Source organism: Hyperolius riggenbachi, chromosome 5, assembly GCF_040937935.1.
Source record: "Hyperolius riggenbachi isolate aHypRig1 chromosome 5, aHypRig1.pri, whole genome shotgun sequence".
NCBI classification, from domain to species: Eukaryota; Metazoa; Chordata; class Amphibia; order Anura; family Hyperoliidae; genus Hyperolius; species Hyperolius riggenbachi.
In genome coordinates this window covers 442,931,488-442,941,308 of record NC_090650.1, presented here as the reverse complement: position 1 = coordinate 442,941,308, position 9,821 = coordinate 442,931,488, and the positions used below count along the sequence as shown (strand labels likewise).

Genomic DNA, 9,821 nt, shown 5'->3' with positions numbered 1-9,821 from the left:
CTGCAGAGGGGAGAGGTAGGTTGCTGCACATGGGAGAGGTAGGTTGCTGCAGAGGGGAGGGGTAGGTTGCTGCACATGGGAGAGTTAGGTTGCTGCACATGGGAGAGGCAGGTTGCTGCACATGGGAGAGGTAGGTTGCTGCAGAGGGGAGAGGTAGGTTGCTGCACATGGGAGAGGTAGGTTGCTGCACATGGGAGAGGTAGGTTGCGGCACATGGGAGAGGTAGGTTGCTGCACATGGGAGAGGTAGGTTGCTGCACATGGGAGAGGTAGGTTGCTACTTGTAAAAACGTATATATTAACAATTTACAGTGTGTGTTTTCGAAAAACGCACAACTTGCTGCATCATTTGCAAAAAAAAAATAAAAAAATTAAAAAATAAAAAAAAAACCGCACATAATGTATCTCAAGGGAGATGCAGAGGAATGCACTTTTACATTTTCTCTATTGTCTCTATTTTCCTCCATTCATTGGGGACATTAATAAAAATGCAAATAAAAAACACACAAAAACTGTATGAAAAACACATAAAAAATGCAATCACAAATGAAAACGCATACAAAAACGCAGCAAAACGTAGGGTTCGTTTCCACTGTTGCGACGCGATTTCGCCGGCATCCTGACGCTTGTAAAAACGCATGCGGATGCGTTTCCGCATGCGTTTTTACCCGCAATTTCGCGTGCGATTTCGCATGGCAGGGTGCCATGCGAAATTAACCATGACACTGCCAGGGCAAAATAACATTAAAAAAGGTGCGAAATCGCACGCGAATCGCGGGTAAAAACGCATGTAAAAAACGCATGCGTTTTTCCTATGAAATACATTAGCGGCGATTCGCACGGATTCCCGACGCAGGCGAATTCTGTGGGTCCCGTCGTGCAGATTTGGCCCGCCGCCAAATCGCTCCCGCACGCTGCACATATGGAAACAGCCCCGGCCACTTCAATGTACCAAGCGAATCCGCATGTCGGCGCCGCATGCGGATTCGCTATGTTGGAAACGAGCCCTTAAAACGCACAGTGCAGAAAACACATGGTTGCCTGCACTGCCTAAGGTGGTCCCATCCTCAGACTTTAGGGAGGGATAGGAGCACACTAGGCAGTGCAGGAAAACATGGTATGTCTGCATCCTGCATTTTGTGTTTTTTTTTCTTTCATTTTTTTTTAATAAATTCCTTTTCTAATGGAGTAAAATTCAGCATCATATTAAAAGGGATTTATAAATGCATATCCTCTGCCTCTCCTTTGTAATACATTACCTGCGTTTTAGAGAAATATGCAGCAAGTTGTGTAAAACGCACATTGTAAATCGCAGACTGTCATTATTGACAGAAACGCACACGTCATCCGCAACGCCAGCGATTCTGCCTATTGTGCTGCCAGCCCTACAGAGAAATATTGAAATGGCTAAAGCGTAATAAGTAGCACCGTAATATATATAATAACAAGCGCACAATAATAATAATGAGGCAATAATAATAATATCTAATAACATTAATTTAATAACAGAATCACTTTGCTGTGGAGTTTGTCCATTCATTTTTCTAGCTTCTCTGTTTTTAGTAAAGAGTGACATTAATGGCACTTTATTTCCCATATAAATACATCTGGGCACCTTTCCTACCTGAGCAGCTGCAGTACCCGCTTTCCGCCGCTAGAGGGGGCGTGCTGCTTTCATTTTCCCTCCAGCTTTTCCCCGGGGAGAGCAGCCGCCTGTCACTCGCGTTGCCGCAGAGATATGTAAATGAAAAGTGCTATGGGGGGCCGTGATTGGCCCTGCACGGCATTCCCACACCTTAGCGGGCGTGGCCAGGCACGTTGTCTGGTTAAAGGGCAGAGCTGCTGCTTTGAGCTGTTCAGTAAAGAGGTTCGGAGAGGCAGTGCTGGTCGGGGGAGGGAGGGACACTGTGCAAGCAGCAGCAGCACTCAGTCATCCATGCATTGCACACCCTGCAAGAGAAGGACACAGCTGCTGCAGAACCTCACTGCTGCAACCCCCCTGACCCTCCAGCCTACTGGGAGAGGAGGACACAGCTGCTGTACAACCCCCCTGCTGACTCCCTGCAGACCCCCCAACCTTCTCCAAGAGGACTGTGCACCAGAGAGCTGCAGATCAACTTCAAGAAAACTCCAATAAAGCTGAGGACTGTGAAAGAGAACAACCCAGCTTCCCTGAAAACTGCCTGAGACCCCCCAACCAACTCCAAGAAGACCCACTTTCAGCACAACGTCACTGCTAACGCCAAGCAGCTGCAAGGAGCACCTTAAACCTGCTGAGCGCCTGCAGATTCTCCCAGCATAGACCCCAGAAACTCTCACGCAGAGGGTCTAAGGAATACTAACAGCACAGGACTCCCTGCTGCTGCTGTTGGTGACATCTCAGAAGAAGGAACAAGCTCGTCCTCCTGCAGGCTGCTGTGTGCAGACCCACCAGCAAGGGGGCGTGGAGCTCCTAAATTGTAGCCCCTGTAGTGACAGTGACATCTCTTATATGGACTGAGATGGCCTCTGATCTGGCTATGAGCGCAGACTTGCCCAACAGCCCTCTCGCCATAGAGTATGTCAATGACTTTGATCTGATGAAATTTGAGGTGAAGAAGGAGCCCCCAGAAGCTGATCGATTTTGCCACCGTCTGCCACCAGGATCCTTGTCTTCCACTCCAATCAGCACTCCCTGCTCCTCGGTGCCCTCATCCCCCAGCTTCTGTGCCCCAAGCCCTGGGGCGCAGTCCAACGTCAATCCAAACAACCCCAACACAGCCAACAAGCCTCAGCTGGAGGACCTATACTGGATGTCCAACTACCAGCATCACATTAACCCCGAAGCCCTCAACCTCACCCCGGAAGATGCTGTGGAAGCTCTGATAGGAAACCCTCATCACCACCATCATCACCACCAAAGCTATGATGGTTTCAGGGGTCAGCAGTACCCTGGGGAGGAGATGGCAGCCACTGGGCATCACCACCAGGTCCACCACCACCATCATCATCACAACCACCACCTCAGGCTGGAGGAGAGGTTCTCTGATGAGCAGCTGGTCAGCATGTCTGTCCGGGAACTCAACAGGCAGCTGAGAGGCTTCAGCAAAGAGGAGGTTATTCGGCTAAAACAGAAGAGAAGGACCCTGAAGAACAGAGGCTATGCCCAGTCCTGCAGGTACAAGAGGGTACAGCAGAGGCACATCCTGGAGACAGAGAAGTGCCAGCTACAGAGTCAGGTGGAGCAGCTCAAGCAAGAGGTCTCCAGGCTAGCGAAGGAAAGGGATCTGTACAAGGACAAGTTCGAGAAACTAGCCAGCAGGAGCTTCAGTACCAGGGAGTCCCCACAGCAACCGCCCAACCCAGGCAAATCAGCATCTGATTTCTTCATCTGACCATTCTGTCCACCTCCATGTATGACCCTACCTGTACATACAGAGACCCTCCAGGTAAAAGACTCAAAAATGCATCAACTTCTTCATTCTCTGCAATCTTTCTCCACCAACCATGAGACCTTAAATCCATGACTCTATGCTTTGCGATGGACTGAAGGAAAGCAAGTCATATATTTTTTCTCTTTGCTTTTTCTTATTTTTCAGAGCTTTCGGGGCTCTTGATCACCAATATAACTCATTTTTCATGTCTTACAGTGACTTGTACATATATATATATAAATACAGCTTATGAACAAACCATGGACTTTTTATGGGGGTCGAGGGGGGTTAACGGTTCCTCCTTATTAGGACTGCTTATTGAGCCAGAACTTTAAAGTCTTAATTGGCGGTTTCTGGATGGCATTAAGAACAGAGCAATACAACAGATTAGCCACAAAAACATTCAAAAAGAAGACCATACTGCTTTTCTCTGGGACTGACAGAAGACACATCCAGGACTGAAAGGACTTAGAACAACTTACAGGAACTGAACGTAACTGTGCAATTACTTTTGGGTATTACATTAGACTTTTTAGCAATCCTGCATGCAGGTCATGTATGGTTACACAAGGTACCCTTTTCTACTAGTCCCAACAATGAAGCATGTTGTAGATTGTTATATTTTGTTTTAGTTTTTTCCTGTTCATTTTGCCTTGTTTACTCTCTTTTATGAACCTCTTTCTTTTCTGCTGAGAAAAGTATTATTTGTGCATCTTGTAAGTGACCCAAACACTGAAGAGTCTTAACAAACTTTCCCTGGACTATTCTTATGTCATAATCCAGTTGGAAAAAAAACAACAAAAAAAAACCTTAAAAATTCAGAAAACTTTTTTTCCCCTGAGATTTTAACAGAAAAAGGGATGCGTGTATGAATTTTTACTCCTCTTTGTTCCCTTCCCCTTGTCTATATTTTATTATTTAAATTGAACCTGAGCCAGATAAAATATATTATTTAAGGTGTCCATCTGTACATAATTGTAGAATTTAGTTCATTTTAATGCTTTTATTTATGAGCCTATATTTTGCTTGGTGATTTAAATAACAGTTTAAAAAAAAAAGCAAACAAAAAAAAAAACACAAAAAACAAAAACAAGATAAAAAGATGAAACAAAAAAGTCTTAAAATTTGTATGTAATGGCATGCAAATAATATTTAAATAAGTAAATTAATGTCGATGAGTTGAAATCCTAAATGCACTATATAAAGGAATCAATGGGATACATACATTGTTGTTTTATAGAGATTTAAATAAATTATCTATGCTGTTACAATGTTGAGTGAAAAACATACATTCTAAGAAACCCTCATGGGGTGATATAGTAATATATTAATGAATTATTGGGCTGCTTTTTATTCTATGCACCGGTCTTATTTATTAATTTACCCTTGGGAAACAAATGTTATTTAAATTCTTATGCTATTGCAAACCATTTCTGCTAAAAAAAAATAAGAATAAAAAAATCAGTTTGCATAAAAAAAACAAATAAAATGAAAAAGTTTTATGTGAAATCAACCACAGCAGAGTTAATGATAAAATCCGTTCACTGAGGTTTATTTAGACACTTTTTCCTTGGTCAATTTTTAGGAAGTTCTGCTGGATAATTGAGCCATGGATCATGCATTTAGAGACCTAAGTGTTGATCAATTTTTTTTTTTTAATGTCGCATATTATAAAAAAAAAATATCCAGTTAGCCAAATCCATTTTTTTGTATAAACTGCTCTACAAGTAGGTATTACTGTGGATATGTACAACATATAAAATAAAAAAGGAGAAAAGTCCAAAACAAAAACTCTGATCTTCCTCTGATTTTTATGAAATGTCTTCATTGTATTGGACGGTAGTGCAGAGACTTTTTGCATCTCATTTTCTCCCAAACTTAAATAAACCTGTTTGGATCGACTGAGCTTCTATGGTATCTCAGTTATTTTTTTAATGTTATTTTTATATTTTGGAGAGATCGATAAAATGGTACTTTAACACATTGTGTGTGAGTGTGTGCTTGGAAGTTGGGGAAGCTGGTTATTTATTTATTTATTTTTTTTAGAATATTTATATTGCTACAGTTTTGAATTTTTTTTGAATTTTTTACATACATGCTTAGATATAACTCATCCGTGTAATATTACCTGACACAAAAGTTTATTAATAAAAATAATTAATTAACCTTATTAAAATATAAAGGTGCATTTCTTAGATACAAATATTAATAACTTTTACAATGTCATTTTTCTTTATTGTAGGCAAGATATTTCATGCAAACTTTTATAAATATTATAAAATTCATATGTTTGCCAGGGTAGGGTGTAACAGATATTCAATAACTTTATCAAAATATTGCACTGTAGCTACACCTAGAAATGTTTTTTAACCCTTAAGGTTATGCTTTATCAGGTAATAAGTAGTATGTGTGAGCTGTACATTTTAAATAAACATCCAACAACACTCCTCAGTCATAATTTGAGAGCATGCTGAATTAATTCAGTTGACTATTAACGTTAACCATTATTTTTTAATTACACACACACACACATATACATACACATATATATATATATTAATAAAATACACGTAGGGTTCTTAAGTCACTGCTAAGTAAATAAATGACTTGCTAAGGTAAAAAAACACATTTTTTTTAAGTATACAAGATTTTATTTTTTCTAATTTCAAACAATAAAGTTATTAAAGTTACACTTTATAGCTGTTTGCCTTGTACATATAACAATGTAAGTAATTTTTCAGCATTGATGTTTACACACACACAAAGACACACACACACACACACTCACCATACACACACACACACACACACACACACACACACACACACACACACACACACACACACACACACACACACACACACACACACACACACACACACACACACACACACACACACACTGTACACACACACACACACACACACACATACACTGTACACAAACACACACCATATACACACACACATACACCATACATACACACACATACCATACACAAACAGAGACACACACACACCATATACACACACACACACACACACACACACACATACACACACACACCATACATACACATACACACGCACACACACAGACATACACATACATACACACACACACACACACACACACACACACACACACACACCATACATACACACACACACACCATACACACACACACACACACACACACACACACACACACACACACACACACACACATACACACACACACCATACATACACACACACACTATACACACACACAGACATACACATACACTGCACACACACACACACCATACACACACACACACACACACACACCATACACACACACACACACACACACACACACACACACACACACACACACACACACATACACACACACACCATACATACACACACACACTATACACACACACAGACATACACATACACTGCACACACACACTGCACACACACACACCATACACACATACACATACACACACACTGACACACACACATACACACACACCATACATACACACACACACACTATACACACACACAGACATACACATACACACACACACAGTACACACACACCATACATACACACACACACACTATACACACACACAGACATACACATACACACACACACACACACCCTGCCAGACTTTAAGCAAATGGAAAATGTGCTGTCCTGGAATATACTATTTGCCACAAATCTAGGATCAAAAAATAGCTAAACCTGTATGTCTGATTTCAAAAGCTGCTCCGGCATACGTTAGGTTAAAATTTATTTAGGCATTTTTTTTTTAACCTTTTGAGATTTACATTTAATTTACTGTCAATCTTACCATTGACTCTAAATTGCTTCATCTCAGTTTTTACTCAAAGTCTTCAATAAAACAAATGAAAGTACGACAAGCTGTACTTTACGAGATGGTGTATACATTTCCATCAGTGTATTCGGTGTGCAGTCTTAGAACTTGGTATCACTTGGTTCATTTACCGTATGCCTCTATGTTAAGGCTAAATTACGTTGATGATTTTATCTGATGCTTGGAAGCAATGTAATGCTGGGAATACACCATGCAATTTCTCGTCCGATCGACGGGAATCTGGCGCTTATTTCTGACATGTCTGATCTGTTTCAGATCAAGAAAGGAATCGATTTTGCATAGTTATCATTGGAAAATTGATTTCTTTATCGATTGAGAGCAATTTGGGCATGTACACATGGTACACCTTCCTGTCCAATCACCTGTCGGTCAGACAGTCTCATCAACACAATAAATGTAGCGTGTGTCTAATGCCTGGTGGACACTATGAAATGTCTCATCAGATAGATGGGTCAAATTGATTATTGGTTTTTCTGATTGATTTTACGACGACTTCTATACAAAATCAATCAGAAAAAACAATAGAAAAATGCGATAGGACCTGTCAGAAATAATCGACTCGACCTATCTGTCTGACGGGAAATTGCATGGTGTGTACAAGACGATTGCAAATAAGAGGTTAAATTGCTCAGCAAACATGAGAATAAAATTGTCCTCTTACCTTTACTACATTGTACATATCACAACATCATATAAATAATGCTATCACATATAGATTCATCTTATTGTCATCTTGTATCATGGCCTTGATGAATTGAGTTAGTTAGTTGAGGTTAAGTGTTAGTGAACATTTCCTGCAGTATGATAACTTTTCACATAGTCTGAAAAAAATTATCTCAATATTTTTTTTAAAAAAATTGTACTTACATTTTGTACTTTTTTTTATCTTAACATCTCCTGCTGATCTACTGATCAGCTTTACCTGATCTAAAAAAAAAATGCCTTCTTTTAGGAGTACGTTTTGTGTCCTTTTATGATTGGTGATAACACAAAAAAGGAGTTTTCAGTTTGGGGTGTTTATCATAAAGATTAATGAAATTAAAATTGTGGTTCATCACTACAGTGATATCATTAAAAAAGGTGGGCAGTTTGCAGAAGGTGGAGGTAGCTTGTTAGGTGGCACAGGTAGGGAGAGGTATCAGAGAGGTTGTCCCATTAAAAAAAGGAACAAAAAAACAAAAAGAATCTTGTCTGCAGTTTTCGAGGAGTAAAGAAAATTTGCGGAGCTTGGAAAATCTTGTGACTGGCGGTTCTCTACAGTTTAATAACGGGAGCGGTAATGTTACCTCAGAGAGATGGCTTAGCGTGACAGATTTAAGGGGAAATTATATAAGTGAATTCACAGAACGCAGAGCAGCAACCTAAGAGGTAATAACTTCTGGCCGTATTGGGAATTGTAAGTGCTGACATCTGTAAGTGACACAGAGTGCTAAGGAGGGGGACGCGGCGTTCATAAATCACTATCGGGGCGCTGATAATATTGTTTCTAGATAAATATCGCTCTGCTGGTTCCAACAACGTGCCGAGACGAAAACTGTAGATAAACCGCGAGGAAAACGCGTTTTTCCGAGCTGACTTATCCTTCAGTTTGGGTTCAAAGCCTATTTCTTTTACAGTGCCTATAAAGTGTTTATTGTAGCCAAAGGGTCAAGGGCTACAAATCACCAATATTTGACACACGATTTTGCACCATCGCAGTGCACCGTTTTAACGTGTAGAACAACTTATTAACGATTGTTTTGGAAATATTGGGACACTTTAGTGCTGTCTGAGCTTTTGCCACCCACTCATTGGAATGAGGGATTCAAAGTAATTAGCACCTGACTGAACACTTTATTAAATGAATTGTTTAAAATGTAAATACTCAAACTCATATTGTTTCCCTTGTCAATGACCAGCCTTATGCCTGGTACATTGACGGTCAAATCAATAATTTCCAGCAAGTCCGATCTGATTTCCGATAGATTTATTGATCACTTCTATACTAAAGAATCAGGAAATCAGATTGGATCTGTCAGAAATTATCGATAAGACAGTCAGTCTTCCGGAAATTGTATGGTGTGTACCAAGCATTAAAAGCTGCGTCATTAGATCCTACGACTATTTTGTGACCGCCCCCCCCCCCCCTCATTTTAGCTCATGTGGGGGCAAGCTGCTAGATTTAAAACATATTTATACATTGATCAAATAATCAGCTTGCACTCTGATTAGCGCAGTTTCGTATCAGAAATGGCGTGAAGCCTAGGTCTGATAGCCGCGTGTGTATCTGCGCTCGTCCCTGGGAGTGAGGGGGTTAAAGGTTAAAATCCTTGTTCCTTACTTTTCCAGAGAGTAAAAAAAAATAATGTATATTATTAAGTGAACAATTAAAACTGTGTAGTGTGTGAACTTACTATCATTACAAGCCAAATTCCACTCTTGGTAGATTCACAGCCCTTGAAGTCAAGTTATACGATTCATTGAACATGCCCTATACATAGATTATCCAGCATCAACACAAGGCCCA

At 40.3% G+C, this 9,821-nt stretch overlaps 1 protein-coding gene across 1 annotated transcript; it reads left to right on the top strand.

The window, feature by feature from the left end:
* Window positions 1-1,872: 1,872 nt before the first annotated feature.
* Window positions 1,873-5,328, top strand: MAFA (MAF bZIP transcription factor A). The gene has a single exon (XM_068238123.1). The coding sequence runs from the start codon at window positions 2,501-2,503 to the stop codon at window positions 3,371-3,373; it is 873 nt and encodes a 290-aa protein (XP_068094224.1). The 5' UTR covers window positions 1,873-2,500; the 3' UTR covers window positions 3,374-5,328.
* Window positions 5,329-9,821: the final 4,493 nt, after the last annotated feature.